Here is a 22,101-nt window from a genome sequence, read left to right as displayed (position 1 = left end):
TCACATCTGTATGTCAAATAAAAGCATTAGGGAAAAATCAAATCGGGATTTATCTGTATTAGACAGTCACTATTAGTACTCATGGAGGGAAATTACTTGTGGCTAATACTTCAAATTTAGGTTCGGTACAATTGACTTGTATATACTATGGAGGCAGTCAGTTCAAGTCACAGTTGGTCTGGAGCATGGCCAGCAGATGGCAGCATTCTACCAGAAATTGGGAGGAGGGACAACAGATGTACTGCTGACTTATGATACAGATGTTAATACATCCTCATGCTTTGACTGAGAGGCTTCAGAGGAGTGTTCAGCTTGATGACTAGGTTCCTCTTCACCGGAATTCAACAGCCTGGATGAATACAATGTTTTGGGTTCTAAATGAATATCTCTGAGTGGAACAGGGATCTGTCAGCCAAAGTACACGCGTGAAATTCATATATTTTTAAAGTTTTTATTTAATATTCTTTTGGAAAATATTTGAAGACATTTTCCTTTATTTGATGGAGTCCTGCTTCCTCTCTAAAAAAAAATATTTGCCAGGTACACAGGAAACAATCAGTCTTGGTGGGTGTCACTGAAGAAATAGTAGGTGTGGTTACAGCCAGCTGAATGTTGCCACATCTCTGGGGTAGGGGTTGCCATGTGCTCCCCTCCAAATTCAAGTTTTGGATGACAAGCATTGGAGGGACGATGCCTACCCTACCCTTGAGTTATTGTGTTTGTTATTGTCTACAAACACACATAAGGGTGACAACAATATCCTGCTCCCGACTGAGTATTAAAACAGCAGAAACCCAATGAGAACATCTGTACAGAGGTCTCAGGAATCACTAACACACTTTATTGTGTCACTTCTTTCTTTGTAAATTGATAAAATGACAATTTATTCCATTCAATCTACAATCAATGGCCCCACATTTCAAAAGTGAAATGTGAAAAAAGAATTCTCAGAAATCTTTATTAATTTCAAAAAAACCACAGATCTCCTACAGGGTCTGCAAATTGGCTTAGACTGCTTCAGGTTTTTATCCTACTGACAGGTGAACCATCGCCCCCATGCTAAGACCATGGTTAAAATTAGGTTACTTACATGATAAGCCATGTTTCGATATCAACAAATGTTTGGGTTTCTTAAAGAGAAAAATTGCTGGTCAGTTGATTGAGATTATTAAAAATCATTACACTCAAGGACGATTTCATTCAATGATTACACCAATCAAAGAATTTGGTTCAGTTAGGTTTTGATTGAAAGACTTGTGAGGAATATTTCAGTTTAGAACTGAACTTGTTGCATAAATGTTATCGTCTCTTGAAGCTTACTTGACTTCCAGCCATTGCATCTGTAATTTCTGTTTTTGTGGGTGTGACTGTGCAGTTGACAAAGCCTTACGTTTTTTCAAGCGGAGGGGACCTGGATAATGGAAAGTGGGGTGCTGACTTAAACAAGGTTGAGAATCACTTAAGGATTCAGTTGTCGAATATTCGTATTGAACAGCAAAATCTGATTCGACTGACAAAATTCATAGTCCGGTCCAGTCCTACTAAACCATGTCCAATCAGACGCATCTTGAGAACAATGTAAGCTAAGAGGAGGCACCTGACCTATGTGAACCACAGCAATGTTTCTGAATAATAAGATTTTAGATTTTGATTTTAATAAATCCACAAAAAAACTGCAGCTCCAGAGGTTTGCCACCACTGAGCTGTTTTGCTTGCCTCTTGAGTGGAATCAGTCTACTGTCTCACAAGATATATAATGAAATATGACCTGATTAATATTTCAGCACTGTACAAGTGTTCAGGCTGGATTGATAAAGAGTTTATAAATGCTTGTTTTTTTCTATACCAAAAATAAATAAAATACAAAATGCCAGAAATTTTAACGACTAAATGCTGTTACAAGCACATTTAATCCTTTTTTTAAATTATTATGTGCCGTGCACTTCTGACTCATTGAACCACTCCAGTATTGATCTGTGATAGTTTGCATAGCTCTTTCTGAAATGTGTCATCTTCTCTTTTCAATGTGTCTTTGTTCATTCATTCATGTCTTTGGGCTCCCAGAGAGAAGGATCATAATGGAAATGGTCAAGAGGGAGGACGGAAATATTTGCAGTAAAAATAAATTATAAAAAAAAACTAAAAACATTTTGGAGTGGTGAGATAGCAAGGCAATGCCATAATGCATAATGCACCAGAGACGGAGAGAAGAAATTGGGGAGCAAGAGGGAGGATGTACCCATTCATTCCCTTTATTACCATTAATGTGCCCCATACCTTGAAAGCTTATAGCTCTATCTAGGCACCTCTGTATCTGGTTCAGCATCTTCCTTCTAATGTTGTTTGACATGAAAAACGGTGACACAAACGGTGACACAAACTAACCAGACCGGCGTTTCCTTGAATAAATGTTGTGCCATGAATGTATTCAGTCAAGCTTATTGCTTGTTCGAGGTTAGTAAGTGTTGAAATTATTGAAAGTATTTAATAGCTGGCATGCTGGCATTGCATACCAAATCTCCAGCAGCCTGCAGTCTCAGGTTGTAGGACCAATGAATACAAAAGGTTGAGTTTGGGAATAAAAAAGACATAAAAGTTGTTGTGTGTAAATCCATCTTTAGCTGAACAGAGCAGCAGATTGACAGTGACAGAGCACCGGGTGTCTCACTCTGCCTGGTTATCACTGTCAAGGACCAGTCTGCTGCACCAGCAGGCCCAGCACTGTGATAACCACACAACTTACAGCCCCTTTATCATAATTAGCTTTTCCTTTTTAGCCTTAAAAGGCCTTCCATTACTGGGTCCTTGTCTATCGGGCTGCTGACACACCACACGATTGGTTTCTCTCTCAGCAGGCCTCTGAATACAGTCTCCCATAACGGGGGAGCTGAAAAAAGAAGGGTTACGCAGGCAGATAGAAAGGCTCGTTCAGTGAATGATAGAATGAGAAGGAGTATCGAGTGAAGAAGCCCTTCACATTAAATGGGAAGATGATTGAAAACAGAAATGCATACATTGTTGGACTGCTGTTTTGTGCGAGACACGTTTGTGAATAGATTGGTGATAGTTTGTTCAAATATGTAATGGTGATTCGACAAGCTCCAGTAGTTGGTGAGAAATGGCGAGATCTGCTAACTCACAATGGCACAGTTTTGCTTTCTTACTTAGTTTTAATCTGGGGTTGGATGACGCCAAAAATGTGGAAAGAGAGCAGAGTTGCCCTTAAAAGTTTATTTAAAGCGCACAGTGTGATCTAACCCAGAGCTCCACCTGACTGTTGATGCTCATATATGTAAGAGATGCGTAAAGGGTCCCACAAATTCTAGAGATTGACACAATGCTTATCTTCTGCTGAGGCCCTCTGCTGGTGGAATATTGATAATGCTGTGATAAACTGGCGACCTGTCCAGGATCTCTCGGGACCCTCAAAGGATAAGCTGTATAGAATGAACGGATGGATCATTTTTTTGTTGTGTTGCAGATGTTGTGACATCGCTCTCCACAGATTATGTTGTAAAACTGTTTTCTCTCTTGGTTTAGTTACAAGAGAGAAGTTGCTTTAATATTATTAAACATGACATTTTTGACAAGTTTGTTTAGGTTGCTCTTGCAGTACCTTTCACCTTTCATAGTTTTTGGAAAAGTGAACATATTTGAAAGGAGTTTTCAGTAAGAGCTCCGACAGGAGGATCCTATATGTATCCGTTGAGTGCTGCTTAGTGAAAATATGGGCCTGTGTTTAGAAAAGGATAAGACGTTCAGACTTATTTGAACATATCTGTTTTTAAGAGTGTATTCAGTCACTCCGGGCTCTATTCAAACCGGCCCAGGCCTTGTTTACTGCTGATAACCCATCTTATCACAGCACAATGGATGTGGCCGCCTGTTTCTCACTGGAGATAAACAAAGGAAGACTATCCCTCTATTTCTCTCCTCTAACGCTCCTTTCTTCTCATTTGTACACTCATTCTCTGACTGTCTGTCTCTCCCTCTCACTTGAACACAGTATGTTTTTCCATTTATTTCTGTTTCATACATTATGTTCACAGGAAATCTCTTAGTTTTCTTCATTGTGCCTCGGTAAATTCGTTGATCAATTTTGATTTCATCAATACGGGCATTGAATAAAACACAATAGAAATTGTGGGTCTAAAATAATTAATGGCAATAGGCATGGAATTAAGGGGGCTTACAATATATGCCCCACAGTAAAAAGCTTATTCAAGCTTCATTTTAAAATTCAGAATTTGTTTCTCAAAATAATTAAAGAGGGAGAAGATTGATGAAAAGCAGATGGGAAGTAAGCAAGACAGAAATCAAAGACAGTCAGAACGACAGAAATGTAGAACATTACTTGTAATACAGGTACACAAACCCAGCTGAATGACCACGGCTTTGGGAATGTGCTGAGCTGATGACACCTTTAGTTTTAGCCTTGATAGCCAGGTAATAATGTGGCCTATAAGTGGAGTGACCTTTCTCCAGAAACAGGTCAACATTGGAACGAATGGACAATTATACGGATGATCTGACCCTGTGGATTGGAAATGTTGATTTCTGACTTTACTGATCATATCAGGAATCAAACACATTTGACCAATCCATATTATGAAATATAATTTTGTCATCGGTATCATTACATAATGCAGTGTTTCTGATGTCATAGCACTGACTGTTTCTTGCGCCACAGGAATCACTGACATCATGTTACCTCATGCACAAATATCTCCAATCAGAAGTGAAGAATACAAAATTTTAATCTGGGCTACTACTGAGTACTGCATTGCAAATGCAAATTCTTAATCAACTATGATTAAATATTTTAAATTAACATATGCTTTTTACCCAGCTGAGACTTTATTACTGCCTCTAATTGACTTAATGGTTGGAAATAAAAATTTTGGTAAGTGACATTTCCCTGGTCTTTTTGCAGAAAACCTTGCTTATTTTAAGTAATATTTGCCAATTGTTTTTGAGAGGTGAGTTTTTGCAGTGTGGTGTCAGACGGGTACTCTATGTAAGTGGCGGTATTGTTATCATGATGGGAAAAGTCCAAATACTTTTTTAAATATGAATATAACATGATGAGAAAGAAATGTATATTCTGGTAAGAAACAAAGAGCGCGCCGACCCCTTACGAAGCCTGCCCACGAGAGCTGAGGTGTTAGATGGTTATTATTCATTGGACCACTCAGGAGACCTCTTTCAATGCAAGGTGAACAGCAGATTTTTGCATAACGTTATTGTGATTATATATTAACTATTAGCAGTAATAGATTGTAAAACAGTGTAGTTTCATCACATATCTAACGAAAGTGGTTGAAGACAAAATACAGATGGTGCTGTCTGAGTAACATTGGCTCAGTGTAGTAAATCACTATGGACATCAGGGATCTCTTATGGTGTGAAAGGAGGCGATCCAGATGATCTCTGGGCTGGTCTGATGTCACTAACCTCTGGACCAAACTGGGTCTCCCTAGGGCTCCTTCACCTTTTTAGGACAGGTGTCCTAACAGAGCTTTCAGGAGCCGGAGGTAAAATGATGATTTGCATTGTGTGCTTTCACTATGGTAGTAGGCAAGAATGTATAATGACTGTTTTGATCACAGATTGAGACAGGCTGGGTGGGGAGGGGTGAACTAGACAGTTGAGAATAAGCTCATTGACAGGGAAAGGTTTGGAAAGCTCTGGACTGGCTAATAGACCTGCCAGGCTAGGTTAGTGAAATAAAGATGTCACCTTATACATCATATAAGATGACTGCTCTCCAGAGACAAAGGGTGCGTCTGTGCGTGCGTGAGTGTGTGTGTGTAGGGGGGTGGAGGAGTATAATGGGGTAGAGCAGAGGAGAACAGGGGGGAGTGGAAAGCTTTTTTTCTCATTAATCTGGGATCCCACGGGATCTTTTCCATGTTGTAATGAATAGGAGTGCATGGGGGTAATAGAGATGTGGGATGTTGTGGCAAATCAAGCCCTGAATAGGTCAGACTCCAATGGAAGCTTAAGGCCTAATTAGTTTGTTAATATGTTGAAATCAATTAAAGCTAGCGCATGTTCAGTCTCTCAGCAGAACTATATTAAAAAATATATTTGCTGTGTTTAAAATGGCTTGAAGGTGGAGACTGTGAGCAGACCTGCTCAGTCCTTAGTCCTTAGAACTGAATACTGGTCCAAAATATGCATTAAGAGAGATGATTGTTGTAGATGCTAGTGAAGTTAAAGCCTGGCTTATTTTGGAATAGTAACACTCAATACAATAGGTTGCTTTTGCAACTTTGCTCAACATTTTTTACATCTGTTATTAAAATCAGGATCTATTCAGAGAATTAGAAGATGAGAGTTCAACTCTGACCAGATGTTGGACGACGCATTCCAGTACTCTGTGCTATGGATAGATTGTGGTCGATAGCAGAAAAAGGTGCATTACATACAGTTAATTCCACACACACCTTTACTCGGTCCTAATTAGCTTTAGATTTTTTTGCTGTCTTCAGGAAGAACCACAGTAGGGCTGAAGGATTAATCGCATTTGCGATTTTCTAATTGCAAGGGACGCGACTACACGGGTCACGTGATACGCGAGCGAGTGGAGTGCTCAGTGAAAGAATAAAACAGCAGTCAAGCTGCACTTTAACCGGCTGCGCAATGGCCACAAGCTCGACAGCGCAGTCAGAAAATTATTCAGCGGAGACTTTAGTGTCGAAGAGGAGCACCACAATGGTTGTGTGTAGGTTCTTTAGTTTTAAAAAGAAAGATGCTGCGCAGCATCAGGTACCCTAGCAACTTCACGGGGCAACAGCACCAACCGGTATCAGCTCTTGACAAACCGCGCCGCGGTGTACGGCCAACAATCAGTGACAGTAGTGACGATCACAGAACCATACGAGAGTTGTTTGAGACTGTTACTCCGTATGAAAATGTCTCACGTGGCACCATGAGGTGACGAACACCACGACTATTCCCTCGTTAAAGAGACAGCCTGCTAACAGAGAGAGAGCTCTCTCCCCTTCTCCTCTTCAACACATCTCGCTCTGTCAGTGTGTGTGTGTGTGTGTGTGTGTGTGAATCGCAAATTGAATCGCAATCACAATATCTGTTAAAATAATCGCGATTCGATATTTTCTCTGAAAAAAACGTTGTAGTCGGTCATCCACTGCTGGCCACCAATTTCTGGATTCACTGCTGGAATTCTATCATCATTTAAAAAAAAATCTTTGACCAGCTCTTCCAACACTTTCCCAGTCAAGTGAATTATTTAAAATATGAACTCAGAAACAATAACTGGAACATTTTAAGGGGTCCTGCAGGAAACCTGGCCTCTGATACATTAGCACAATATCAGGTTTGAGGTGCTTAGTTTGCAAGGCATGTAAAAGACCATTAACACCATACGGTGTCCATAGTCTACACTCATTTATGAATTCTATCTTAAGGGAAATGTCTTGTGATAATGGTGGCATTAGATACACTGTATCCCCAAAAAGTATTTTCCATTGCAGTCCTAAATGTAGAATGAAATAATTGAGTCGCTGTGTCTTTTTGTGTGTGTGTATGTGTGTGTGTGTGTGTGTGTGTGTGTGTGTGTGTGTGTGTGGTCAGGTGGAGAGCTATATTAACATGTCAGGGGAGACAATGGAGACGTCGAAAAGGTTTTTTCACCTCCTTGTGTTCTGCCCTCCCCTCCTCTCTCCCATCTCCCTCTACTTTCACTTCCTCCTCCCCTCGCTTCTTTTCTCCACCTCCGTATGAGTGTGTGGGATGGTTAACATGCCCCCCCCTCCCTCTGCCATACACCTGACTTATGGCTGTGCAGTAATAATTTGCCAGACCTTGGCAGGCTGAGTGTACATTAGCATATAAATAGCAGATGCACTGAGTGCCCATCACAGTCGACTACATTTAATTTTTGGTTTATAAGATTGAATGGGTTTTTAAATGCAGTGCCATCAAACTTGCCAAGAGACAAATGAAGTCAGGGGAGCAGTTGTCCGAGGTGGGGCCCTCACATCATTTTTATTAAGGATAAGAGTCTTATTTAAGGAGGAAGGGGGCAGGAGAGGGTGACATGCATAAGAAGCTGAATAAGCAAGACACCTGTGGGAACGTACTCAGTTTAGTACATTTTTAACTCTGTTGTTGATATTCCTGCTAGAGATACATTATATAACGAAAAGTATGTGGACACCCAACAATTACAAAAATGTATGGGCATTAATGTCAAGTTATAACAGCCTTCAGTCTTCTGGTTTGAGTCTTTCTACCAGATGTTGAACCTGGCTGCAGTGAACTGCTCCCATTCAGGTGATAGTGCACCAGTGCACCAGGTCCAGCACTGATGCTGAGTGATAAGACACGGCTTAGGTGTTGGACCAGGAATGACATGTAGCTTATGATAATACCAGGTATTATCATCATTAAGTCCCACTAAAGAATAAATTGTAAACACACATACCAGTTTTTTCCACCAATTTTGGACCAATAATAATTTTTTTCTGCATGTTAAAAAACTCTGATTTTCGGTTGGACTCAAGGAGATCCTGTAAAAGCAGGACTTGGCCCAGACTGTTTTCAGTTGGGGGGGGGACTGCTGACCTGAACTGGGGACATCAATGAGCAGTGAAAGAGCACTTTGAGGAGCTCCTGAACCCGTGGGTAGGAGGCAGAGTCTGAAGACTTGGGGGGGGGGGGGGCTCACCCATATCCTTGCCAGAGGTCATTGAGGTAGTTCAGACGATTCTCATCGACAAGGCCCCAGGTGCAGATGAGATTCGCTCTAAGATCCTGAATGCTAAGATGCTGGATATTGTGGTGCTGTCTTGGCTGACACACCTCTTCAATGTCTCTTGGAGGTCAGGAACAGTACAGAGTGAGAGACCGGGTGGTGGTTACAATTTTCAAAAAAGGGTACCAGGGGGTGGGCTTGAATTATCCGGAAATCATACTCTTCAACCTCCCCGAAAAAGTTTACTCCAGGGTCCTGGAAAGGAAGCTTCAACCAATGTTGGAACCTCAGATACAAGAAGAGCAATGCCAATTCCGTCCTGGTCGTAGAACTGTGGACCAGCTTTTTACCCTAACTGTGTTTCTGTGGGTGTCATGGGAGAATGACCACCCAGTCTGTGTTTTGTGGATTTGGAGAAGGCGTATGACCGTGTCCCTTGGCGGGCTCTGTGGGGGGTATTGAAGGATTATGGGGTACTGGACCCTTTGCTATGGGTCATCTGGTCCTTGTGTACCCAAAGTGAGAGCTGTGGCTTATCTTTGTCACAAAGTCAAATTTGTTCCCTTTGGGTGTTAGACTTCACCAGGGTTGGACCAAGGAGTTTAAGTATCTCGGGGTCTTGTTCACAAGTGAGGGGAACAGAGGGGGAGATTGACAGGTGGATTGGGGCAGCCTGAGCAGTAATGCGTGCCTTGAACCGGTCTGTTGTGGTGAAAAGGTCAATCTACCAGTCAATCTACGTTCCGACCCTTGCCTATGGTCAAGAGCTCTGGGAAGTGCCAGAAAGGACGAGATCGTGAATACAAGCAGCTGAAATGAGCTTTCTCCCTAGGGTGGCAGGGCTCAGCCTTAGTGATAGTGTGAGGAGATTGGACATCTGGAGGGAGCTCGGAGTAGAGCTGCTGCTCTTTTGCATCGAAATTGCTCAGTTGAGGTGGTTTGGGCACCTTTCTTTGGAGGTTTACCAGGCACGTCCGTCTGGGAGCGCCTCGGGATCCCCCAGGAGGAACTGGACAAAGATGTCTGGAACACCCTGTTGAGCCGCCTGCCTCCAGTTCGAAATGACATCTATATATTTTTTTTTAAAACGTACAATCAGCTTCACTTATAATGCGTCATCAGTTTTATCCCACACAGATACACTAAGACAGTAGTTAAACCTTCATCTAGGTGGTTGATATAGCCAGCTATTATTATTTCTTAGCTTATAGTAAGCTTTTTATGCATGTTGTATTTTTGTTTTGTGAAGCATTCTGGGTTGTGATGTGTCACTTAAATTCTTCAATATGCTCAAAAGTGATTCAGTTTTGCCATCAACAGAAATGAAATAACCAACAGATATAGTCATGAATTTGTATTTGTGTAAAATTATTTTAGACTGTAACAAGACAAGCGATTTAAAGATGTAATCTTGGGCTCTAGAAAATCTGTAGAGAGCATTTTTCACATTGTATATACATAACGATTAATCGCTTCAGAAACATCATGGAAAATTCAAATGTCTTGCAAAATGTTGCAACCTCATTAACATTTCCATGGCCCGATCAGCGTTTCAGTTGTGATAAGTTGTACTTGGCTGTTGCTGCACCACACATTCAAACTGTGTTGTTGCCCAATTAACATATGGTCCTGACTTTAGCAAAACTTCCAACAGATCTTGATTTTATTTAGTTGTTGAAGAACTACTTATTTTTCTTTTCCCTATTTTCCCTTTAGGAGCTTCCTATTAAAAAAAAATAAGATAAAAAAAATAAAATATATATATATATATATAAATATTGTCATTATAGCAACACATAACCTTGTTTTACTTAAAATACTTTATTTAATTTATTCTGCTGTGTGCAGGAACTGTTTTTATTTCTATCTATGCTGGTTTTTAATGTTAGAGTTACCAATATTTGTTTTGTCTCTTTCCTATTACAATGACACATGGTCCTGCTTTACTGAAACCATGACTTCTAATTTGTCTGGTTAATCTTGAGGTTCAGTTGGAGAATCAGTTTTAGTTTTTATCTCCTCTGCATTACTGTGTGATTTTCTCCTCGTGTGTGTCACGGAGAATAAACCAAAGCTCTGTTAAAATGCAAAGCAGCCCCCCCCCCCCCCCCCCCCCCCCCCCCCTAATCCAGCCATGTGTGGGAATAGAGGCCATATTTTAGGCATGCTCCCCGTCAGCAAAATGTTTCTGGAGAAAAGCTAATTCTACTGTAAGACTTACAGCTCTGCCAGGCTGGCCGACAGCACTTGATGCTATCGGGATTAAATTAAGGTGAATTAGAGACAAAGCTGCAGAAAGAGGGGAAGAAAGGATGATGTTAGGGCAGGATTTTCCTCCAGCTGGGTGATCACTTCTTAGTCTTAGGTCATTGATCAGAGCAGAATAAACCAGCCAGGATTAAAGCAGACAAGCACAAAACCTATAGAGTCTATATCTGTGTGTGTGTGTGTGTGTGTGTGTGTGTGTGTGTGTGTGTGTGTGTGTGTGTGTGTGTGTGTGTGTGTGTGTGTGTGTGTGTGTGTGTGTGTGTGTGTGTGTGTGTGTGTGTGTGTGTGTGTGTGTGTGTGTGTGTGTGTGTGTGTGTGTGTGTGTGTGTGCGTGTGTTTATACGTGTGCTGTGTGCGAATCCATTGTACTGTGAGGATGAATAAGTGTAGAAGTGCAGTGGAGTAATGGAGAAAGTTTGGTTTGGTGTTTTAAGTGTTACTCTTCTGTTTAAAAGCATTCTTTCAGGTTTTCTCTTGGAAATAAATAAGATGCAGTCTCAGTATCTCGCAGCTCACATTCACTCTGGGCAGCATCTTTTCTGTGATTCAAAGGATCATTTGTAGCAATAACAGCTCTGCTTTATCTGAGTCAGTGGGATTCCACATCACTACCTTTAACTCTGCAGCTTTATGTTGCACACAGATACACGTTCATTTTGCAGCGACTTCATTGTATTCTTGTATTATTGGAATTCCCTAACACTTTGAAAAAGGAAGGAATTAGTGCATTTACACACAAAGACAACCAAACATGAATTTCACATGAAACTCTGCCAAAACAGTCCAGCACAAGGTCTATTTTGTAGCTTTTCAAGCTTCTGATTACATCAACAGATTGAGAAGTGTCAGTATCGGACATTTGAAATTTGATTTCAACATAGAGATATGTGTCACAGAGTTATCATTAGGCCAAGATTTGATTTCAATTCATTAAATCAAGAATCAATTTAATTTGATTCATAAATTAGCCACATCTTGTAACTGCCATCGTTGCATAAAGCACTTCTCATTATTTCTCTTGGGATCTTAATTTTTTTCTTCATTCAAAAAGTGGGCAACACTGTTGTTTCCCTGATTATAAAGTACACATTTTGTGTATGTATGTCAGTTAACACATTTCCTGGTTATAAAACAGCGTAAAATGTGTTACGGCTGTATTCGTAGATCTACATACACAGAGTATCACCATTGTTCATATTTATAAAAAATTGATATATTCCATACAGCGATGCATGGACTGTCAGCAGCAGATACTTCAGTTATGTACAAACATCCACAGTGATTGTAATTTTCAGCACAGAAAGTGAAAGTCTGCTCACTGATTCATCTTGTTAACAGTCTGATATCTGCAGACTGCTGTAAGCAGCAGGGATGGACTGAATAAAGTTGAGTACACACTGTTTACTCCACCTGCATGGCCTCATATAATATATGTTCAACAAAAAAAAAAACTAAGCTCAAATCAGTCTACAGGGTCTTTCTTCAGTCTGAGTCAGTCAGACACCAATGAGTAAAAAAAACAAGTAAATGAGGTCGACATAAATGCTAATTCTTCAGGTCACACTGACTCAGGGCGGCTCATACAGCAGCTGTTATCAGACTGTTTTTCTCATTCATTTTTAAATTACTTGATTCCCACAAAGTCCCAGAGTAGACATCTGAGACGCCATGTAGCTCAGACTGAACCCCAGCTTCAAGATCTGTATTACTTGTAATTAACAGTGTAACTTTCATCAATAAAAACATCTTTGAAATATGCAAAAAAATATATTAGCAAATTAATATTAAAATAATAATACATTTTTAACAGTGTACAGAATAATGCTAACACTATGGGGATTTAATATTTATCACTGCCGCCTTAATTAGCCTGAGATCCTTCTGTGGGCTCCCCCTGTGCATGTGCACACGTGATCATGTTATCAGAAAAATAAAGCCCTGATACATTACCTCCCAAAACAGTGGAGCCAATTTAATTATTCACCACGAGTATTCAGAGGTGAGTGGTACATACGACATTTGAACGGTGCATAGATGCCCGACTCATGTGGCCCTGTAGACATCACATGTATGATTTGAGTGTGATTTAAAATAGAGGAAAGATGAATTAAAGAAGTGTCAGTATGCCACAAACAAAGTGCTGGTCGGTGATCTAAACAAGTGGAATTGACCGTGATACAGTCGTTGCATTTAAGAAGTTGGAACCAGTGAATGTTTGATTATCAAACTAGCTCCCAATGAATTCCTTTGGCAGTCAACTAATTGATTAATCAATCAATTATTACAACTCTAGTACCTGGCAGGTTTAAATTGCTTGTTGAAGGACAATGAGCAGGATCATACACAAGATGAGTGGAATTATACAACACAAAATGGATGGATGGATGGAGTTACAACAAATCTGCATCAGCACGATGACCAAACCGGCTGACAGGCTTTCAATTTATTTACACTTGTCAGTATTTGCATAGTTTTGTCATATCCCACAGACTATATATAAAGATGGACCACATATTTCCACTTCCTCCCAATGTACAAAAATGGAACTAAAATATCTTGACTATGGGTGCCACCATCTTATGCTTTTGATGTCATTAGGAAACACAGTCTGCATAGTTGTAATTGTGGTGTAGATCCACAGTATCAAGGTCCCACCAATTCACTTGCTTGGCTAATCGCCAGTCAGTCTCAGCTGTCAATCTTGATGTCTCACCCCCTTTTTAAAGCATCAAATGACAAATTCAAACCCAACTTACTTGAAATATGAACACTTGTACATACATCGTTATGATAAGACCTACCACCGATGACAGAAGCCATCTTTGGGAAAAATTGATTGATGTGCACTTAGATTTTCTTAGTTTGGCCTTTGTCCAATCAGCTAACATGTAGAATATGGGGTTAATGATCAATCAATCAGAATTTATTTGTATTTCTTTCTTTGTATGTAAACACAAATAAATAAATGATAAAGATAAATTAATAAAATAGTAAAGGAGATGAGAAAAAGATAAAATAATAAATTTCTAAATTGGGTATACTATAAAAAGTTGGGTGTTAAAGAAAAATAATTAAGTATAATAATACTAAAATACTAATAAGTAAATAATAAATAAAATGGAATTCAAAATCTAAGATATGTGTTTCTGGGTTGTTAGGAATCATATTGCGATATTGAGATAGATTTGATCTAATAATATCTGTTCTACTTCAGAGGTGGACTGCAAAATCTTCACATCCGTAGATAAACTTCATAAAACAGGGTTGATTAATCTGCCAGTAGTTGAAAAGAGGATTTGGGGGTTATTCCTGCTGACATTTATTAGTTTTGAGAGAAGATTATTTTCTTGCTTGTTTAATCGCTCTGTTGTAAGCAGTAATCTGCAATCTATAAAATGTATGTCCTATTGTTTTGTGACCAAGAGTTGGTGGTGGGAGGGGCTCTTTTCACTAAATATGCATATTCCTGACATCAGAATACTGAGTGAAGTTTAGAAAGAACAAAGAACGCATCCAAGGTCCGACGACGTCATTGCATAATAATTAGCCGTGTGGATTTACCTTCGGTGGAGACGGGCTGGTTTGGTTTCGCCACCAGCTATATTTAAAAAACTTGGCCGTTAGACTTCATACTTACTTTCGAGAGCTTTTGTTTTAACTTGCTTGTAACAATTCAAGATTTACAGAGTAGCGTACTGTGTTTGTATATGACAGCTGAGGTGAATGAGAGACTGCATGTAGACAGAGCAGATTGAAATATCACTTTTCTACGGAAAAAAACTCAGTGTAGTTCCTTGATAAACAAAAGTTTCCGACTTTTTTTCTCCTAGATTTGCCACTCTAATCTCATAGATTTGTGAGTTTTTCTTGTAGATTCTCTACTTTTTTTCAAGTTAATTAACCACTTAAATCTCAGGAATATCCGGGTTTGTATTTTGTAAATGTACGACTTTGATGTCAAAAATTCTGGGGGATTTTTCTCGAAATATTATGTTATAATATATAGAGAGGTAGCATACTGCACCCAGGACAATGAGATCTTTAGAATTTCGAGGTGTTTGAAATATAATCCATTTCACACTTGTATCAATCTTTTCATTAGCAAATTTTATGAATGAGGTTAATTTCTCTGCCTTGGACCACCCACCATGTCTCTGTCTACTTGCCTGCATTAATTACCACTAATTAGGCATTCTTTGTTTAGTTGCCGGCTAGTTTGTAATATGAAGTGTTTTAATTGGTCTCTGTGTGCTAGATCGAGAGGTGTGTACAGAGTGGTGCCACCGTGGTTAACTGGCTGTCCTGCGCTTCAGTTATGTGTGCGGATATGTGTCAGTAATCATCTAAGGACTCAACATTTGTAAAGCCAATTTAACATTTTAATGGACTTACTGACTTATCAGCAGTAACACAGCAGCCTTTTATCACACACACACACACACACACACACACACACTGACACACATCTTCACACATGGGCATTACACAGTAATGAAAAAGAGGCCTTTGGGAATAAGAGGTTAGTTTAACGTTAGGTTTTACTGCTCCTCATAACGCTAATCACTGATTATTATGCTGCTAGAATGGAGTGTGTGTGCGTGCGCGCGTGCATGAGTGATAGCTACTTCACATTTAACAGCTGAGGACACACACACACACACACACACAGACACACACACACACATACATTTGTGTTATGGAAATGACCCCTGTGTGTATAGGAGTGTTGTGTTCTGCATTGTAGCTCAGCCAATGGCTAACAACCTCACTAGAAAATTAAAAACCGTAAATTCTGCTTAGCATTGATAGCGGCTCATCTCACACACACGCACACACACAATAATGTAATTTTCATACTGCCAAAAAATCTGAGTGCATGTATTGCGACAGCATTGTGCACATGCCAAAATTGATCACAACATGTGACTATGATTGTTGTTTTTAATTCGGGGTTCATTCATTTCAACTGTGTAACTAGTAGTTTGACAAAATATTCAAATAATGGGACTGTCATTGCACAGAAATATTCAATTAATGGGACTCTCATTGCACAGAAATATTCATAATTCGATATAATTACTTGTTGTACATTTTTCCAAATTTTAAATCAAATGAATATTTTTCTAGTGTTGATATTAACAAAAGTTAACCTCTTCCCTTAGATGAATGCTTTTTCAGACAAAGAGGAGGATGATGATGATGATGACGATGACTTTGATGAAGTTCCAGAGAAAGAGGGATATGAGCCACACATTCCAGAGCATCTAAGAGGAGAGTATGGTGAGTTCAACTACACACAAACACACACATACACACACATGCATGTGTGCACAAGGTTAAGCTTCAAAAGAAGGCCTGCTGCAGCTCTAATCTTTTAAGTTTCACACACACACACACACACACACACACACACACACACACACACACAAGCCAAAAAACACACACAAGCACCTCTAAGAACCAACCTTCTGCAGTTGGTGATGGGCTTTCGTAAACTCGTTTATTTATAAGACAGCTGTTAGAGATGTGTGTAAGTTTGCACAGAATATTTTTATTCTTTAGACTGATTCAAAGTTAGAATGACATGTGGTCTGATATTTTGTCCCTTTGGTTAACCTTTAGGGTCTGGTTAATCTCTTTAATAAGATGGAGCTTGATTAGTCATACATTCATCATCAGCACATGATTTGGAGGGTGGGGGGCATTATCAATACGATATTTCTAAAAACACAACACTGCTTGTTGTTTCTCATAGTCAACTCATTAGAGACAATAGAAAGAAATGTGAAAGTGTAACATATTTTCACTGATGCAGTGAGCGTTCTGAAGTCCTTCACATTTTTGTGAGCGATCACGCTGCGCACCAGACGAAATAACATTGGTAAATATCAAAACATATAGTGAATGGATTTCTATTTCAATCCCCTTCACCTGATGTGGTCTCTGCTGTCATAGCCCATCCACCTCAAGGTTGGACGTGTTGTTCATTTTGACATGCTTCTTCTGCTCACCGCCATTGTATCTGAGTTACCGTAGCCTTGGTCCCCTCTGACCTCTCTCATTAACACAGAACTGCTACTTACTGGATGTTTTTTTGTTGGTGTTTTTGGCTCCATTCTGAGCAAAAACTCTGCAGACTGTTGTGTGTGAACATTTCAGGAGATCAGTAGTTTCAGAAACACTCAAACCAGCTTGTCTGACACCATCATGTCACAGCCAAAGTCATTAAGGTCAGATATTTTCATCATTCTGCTGATGTGGACATTGACTTAAGGGGGCATTACAAATATTTACTTGCCATTTATTAGACATTGGACTCTTGAACCAATCTACTGTAGGTTTGTTGGTCTCCCAATGCAAGCTATGTTTTCATTACAGGGAGTTTGTACCATGGAGTATTGTCTGGGGAAAAAAGTATCGAGAATACGACTGAAAGCCGAGAGCTATAAAAAGTTATGGTGACATCAACAAGCATATTGTATTTTGAGAAAGAGTTTAAATATGACATTGCAGAGCTAGCATTAAGCATAATTACACATCCTAGTCCCAGCTTGTTAGTTACTGTCAAAATTCATAGTAAAACATGAACAGGTTTTAAAAATGTTCCCTTTTTACTGTATCAAAACATTGAATATATCTTTACATTATTTTATGTAAATATATTGATTTAAAATCCCAATGCACAAACCAACAACTGATTGGAATACCCACTCATATTGATGTCACAGTGAAGGGTATCAGTTGACAGTCACTTAAACAAAGTGGTTTTGGTCTTTACCCAAGACTGACATAACTGTACTGAGCCTATTCAGGTCACAATGGGTGAGCTAGTGATCTGACCTAGTCTCACATACTGTGTTCTGATGGTTGACAATATCTTGTAGTTAATTTCAATGCAGCGAAGACTTTTAATCGAGACAGATAGCTTCTTTTCAAAAACATTTTCCCCGAGCATCTTTGATGGATATTGTCTTGTCAACACATTCATTTACCTTTACACACAGTCATCACCAGCTACAAATGAATGACTGTTATAGTACTGGTTCTTCTTGCAACGGGGTTGTGTGGACTCGTATGGATCATGTCTGGCCTCGGGGCAGCACAGTAGGTTAGAGGTTAAATGCCTGTCATTGACCAACTGCCTGTTCATTTTATTGCTGTGTCAGCTACATAGCAACATGTTTTTTTTCTAAATATTAGATGGAATTTGAATGCTGTTAATATCATTATCAGTGGGCATGTGAAAGCTCCAGGCAACAACATAAAAATTCAGCTGCTCCGTCAGCCATATTGCAGACCCTTGCCTTCCCTCGTATAGATTTATATGTGAATTAATGTGTTTATGTGTGTGTCTGTATTTATATGTCTGTGTTAATGACACCATAACAGAACATGTTGACAGTGCTGTTATTGCTTGGTCAGCCACGGTGTTGTGCCCGTGAGGGGGCCTTTGACCCGTGCTCTGCACCCCCAACAGCCTCCTGAGTCATTATATTCACACTGAACCGCTTCGGCACCTGTGAGCCCATTCCTCTGTGCTCCCACCTCCCTCCATTACTAATCAATTAGACACAAAAGTAATTAGATTGTATCTGATGGGTCCAAAACAGCTGTGTGTGTGTCAGGGTGATTAGTGGGCTAGATCATTACGATCTACAGAGGCCAGACCAAATTAACAAGGCAACCTCTTTAATGAGCCCCTATTAGCCCTGCACACAGGCTTTTACCACCCACACACACAAACACAGACACACACACCTGCAATTTGATCTGAAACATGAAGAAAAACAGAGTTCTTTACAAAAAGTTGATTTTGTGTTGTCAGCTGGCGTTTTCTTCATGTTAACCTTTGATATGTTTTTTCATGTAGACTGCTCTGCAGATCAAGTGACACTTATTATACACTTGTTCTCTGCCTGCTTAGAACACAAGAAAGCCATACATGGCATGTACCAATTCTATGTTTTTAGCTGGAGCAGACTGTCCTTAATAGACCTCAGGGGTATATCTATTGTAAATGGATTGCATTTATATAGCGCTTATCTAGTCTAATTGACCACTCAAAGCGCTTTACAGTACTAGTCACATTCACCCATTCACACACCGTGTGGATTTAACGCAATCATACATTCATAAACTTTCATACACATTAATACACTGCTGGAAGAGCCGCCAGAGGCAATTTGTGTCTTGCCCAAGGTATGCGGACTGGAGGAAGCTGGGATCGAACCGCCGCCCTTCGGGTTGGTTGACGACCGACTCTACCTCCTCCTGAATGTTTACTTTATTTAACTGTTATGGTATTTTGTTTATCCTCTTCTTATGTCCACAAATTGTATGAAAAGACCAAATCAACAACATGGTCGTCTGTCTCTTAGTACTTCATAACTCCCTTACACTGTCTATAACATTCGCCCCAAACCCATACGACTTAGTTGAAAAATTGCGTAGAGACCGGAAATGTTGGACTCAGGTTGGACAGTCCTGTCCTTTGAAGTAACGGAGAAACTATGAGTAGGAAGGAAGAAGTCATAGTATATCAGCTTTGTTGGACCTTCCATTTATGCCAAAACCCTCTGCCGAAGTTTACTCTATTCCACAAAAGACGTGGAAAAAAGCTAATATGCTTTTGAGCAAACTTTGTAAAAGCGTTGTTACTAACTGGCAGTTGGACATTTTGCTATTATGAGCAGTTGCTAAGTTCCCTGCCAACTAATCAGCCACTGTAGCTCATCATTTAGCCCTGCACGTAGTTACCCCAACATGAAGCCTCCCGCCCTTCCTATATCTTATGATATGTAGCTAAGCTAAGCTAAACTAACACCCTTGAGATGGTATAGCTTAGTGGGTTACATCGCTGACTTCGGCACCGAAGGTTGGGGGATCAATTCCTGGTTGGAAATTTTAGAGTAGCTAATATGCAGTGTGGGCCCCTTAGGCAAGGCTTGATTGTAAGTCGCTTTGGCAGCATTTTTTTTAAAATTTAATGTAATGTCGTAGTAATGTGACTGCAATCAACGTCACAAAGAACTGAGGCTTTTTGAGAACAAAGGGAGGGACTAACCAGTGTTAGTGTTCTTAATAAAGTGCTCACTGAGTGTACCCTCCCCTCTGTAACGTTTGTGTCACTCTGATTATCAGTCGTCTTATCCCGCTCTCTGCTGTCAGGACACTATCTCCTGCTTTCTCAAATTAACATTTTAATTACAGGCCCTCCTTAACCCTCGAAAATCAATACCTCTTTCTGCCTTTTCTCCGCTTTGCTCTCTCTCCTCTCAACCCTCTTTTTTCTCTTCTTCTTCTCTTCTTCTTTTCTCTCTCTCTGTTCACCACCCAACAGGGAGAGAGAAGGAGGGATGATGGAGGGAGGAGTGGGTGAGATGAGGTAGAGTGAGGTTGGGACAATGGGCCATCACTTGACTACTGACATATCTGATGGGTTATAAAAGTATATTGTAATACACGATGATCAGGACCATAATCAGGATTAGATAAATGGTAAACGGATTTATGTAGGGCTTTTTATAGTCATACACTTCCGAAAGAGCCGACACAGGCAATTTAGGGTTAAGTGTCTTGGCCAAGGACACATCGGCATGCGGAGTGGGGGAGGTGTGGCTCGAGCCGCCGACCCTCGGATTAGTGGACAACCGCCTCTACCTCCCGAGTCACAGATAAACATAGATAGAAACATAGATAAACATGGAGTTAATGAGTCCCATCCCCAATTTACTTTGAGTTAATTTATCGCAAGCTACAGTACACAAATTTGGAGATCAAGCTCACACACAAAGCAACCAAGACCAGCAAAACAACTTTCATCAGTTGTATTTTGACAGACATTTGACTGACCACTTTGGTTAGTGGTGAAAATATGCATAAGCATTTAGTCAATGACATAACTAAGCCCAGGATGGAAAATGTTGCTTATTTAAATAAAGATAAGATATGATAAGATATCCGTTTATTTATCCCACAACGGAGAAATTCGGAGCAACATCAAAATTCGGACACATACATAAACATAACAACTCCTTAGGCATTGGTTAAGAGAAAAGAAAACAACCAAAAAAAATCAAACCAAGTGAAGGGCTCAACATCAGGGAGACAGATTGCTAAAATGGCAGCCATTTTAAAACCTCTGGCCCCTCCCTCTTCAGGTGCAGGCAACCAGTTGTGACAGCCTCTCAAAACTGGCAATCATGGTTTAAAGACAACTGGAGAGATTTAGAGAGGGGCTGTCACACCCCCTCCCTTAAAAATGAGGAACCCAAATTCACAAGATAACACTTCAATAATGTCAGTCTGTAACCACAACAATCCATTTGCCCTTTAAACCACCCACTCAGCTAATTTGTTACCCAGAAGAGGTTATCTCAAAGGGGAAGGAAAAAAGCAGTTTGACGGAAAAAATTATACCGTTAATGACAGAACTTTAAAGCCCACTACAGCTGCTCGTGCTAGGTTGACCGGTGGCAGAATGTGTGCAACAAAATGGCTATCATCAAAAGATCAGCAAGATTCATAATAAAACTTTCTTGAACTGCTAATGCTAACTGTCTGCTGACACACCTGCTTTACTGGTAGGATGCGCTGCCTCTGCTGCACTGGAAGTTTCTGGTTTCTTTGACTACATTTGCATATTCGACAGCGATTTGTTGTCTATATTTCTGACGCAGCAAATTTAACTTGCCAGGATTTGTGTGAATTCCAGTTACAGAGAAGTGCAGAGAAATCCCTAACCCTACTCTAGGAGAGGAATGTGAAAACACCAGATACAAGTCCCTATAGTCAATGTCAACATTTTAGAGGACAGAAACAGAAGAAAAACACTTTTTTGAGTGGAGGGGGACTTTAAGCACATGTGACAGAGCATCAGCCACAACAATCTCAGAACCTTTGTTATAAGACGAAAGTCTAAGTTGAAGGAGTAGACACCATGAGATATGGTCAGGATTTTTGGTCTGTCTTGCTTACTAACACACACGGGGATGCCCAACTAGAACATGAAGGTTCTGCAGTGCTATCTTCCAACATATATTTCACCTCTGACCCTACCTGACTGCATTTTTTTGGGAAACAGAGTAAAAATCTCTAGCCAATTGGATTAG

General features: G+C 40.0%; 1 protein-coding gene across 2 annotated transcripts in view; it reads left to right on the top strand.

Moving 5' to 3' along the window:
- uvssa (UV-stimulated scaffold protein A) overlaps positions 1-22,101 on the top strand; it is a 45,959-nt gene that overhangs the window by 10,313 nt on the left and 13,545 nt on the right. For both annotated transcript variants that reach the window (XM_035650717.2, XM_035650715.2), the window contains exon 9: positions 16,153-16,270. In XM_035650717.2, the coding sequence (XP_035506610.2) occupies positions 16,153-16,270 (118 nt within the window). The remainder of the gene's footprint in view (positions 1-16,152; positions 16,271-22,101) is intronic.

Source organism: Scophthalmus maximus, chromosome 9, assembly GCF_022379125.1.
Source record: "Scophthalmus maximus strain ysfricsl-2021 chromosome 9, ASM2237912v1, whole genome shotgun sequence".
Lineage (NCBI taxonomy): Eukaryota > Metazoa > Chordata > Actinopteri > Pleuronectiformes > Scophthalmidae > Scophthalmus > Scophthalmus maximus.
This window is presented reverse-complemented; position numbering and strand designations above follow the sequence as displayed.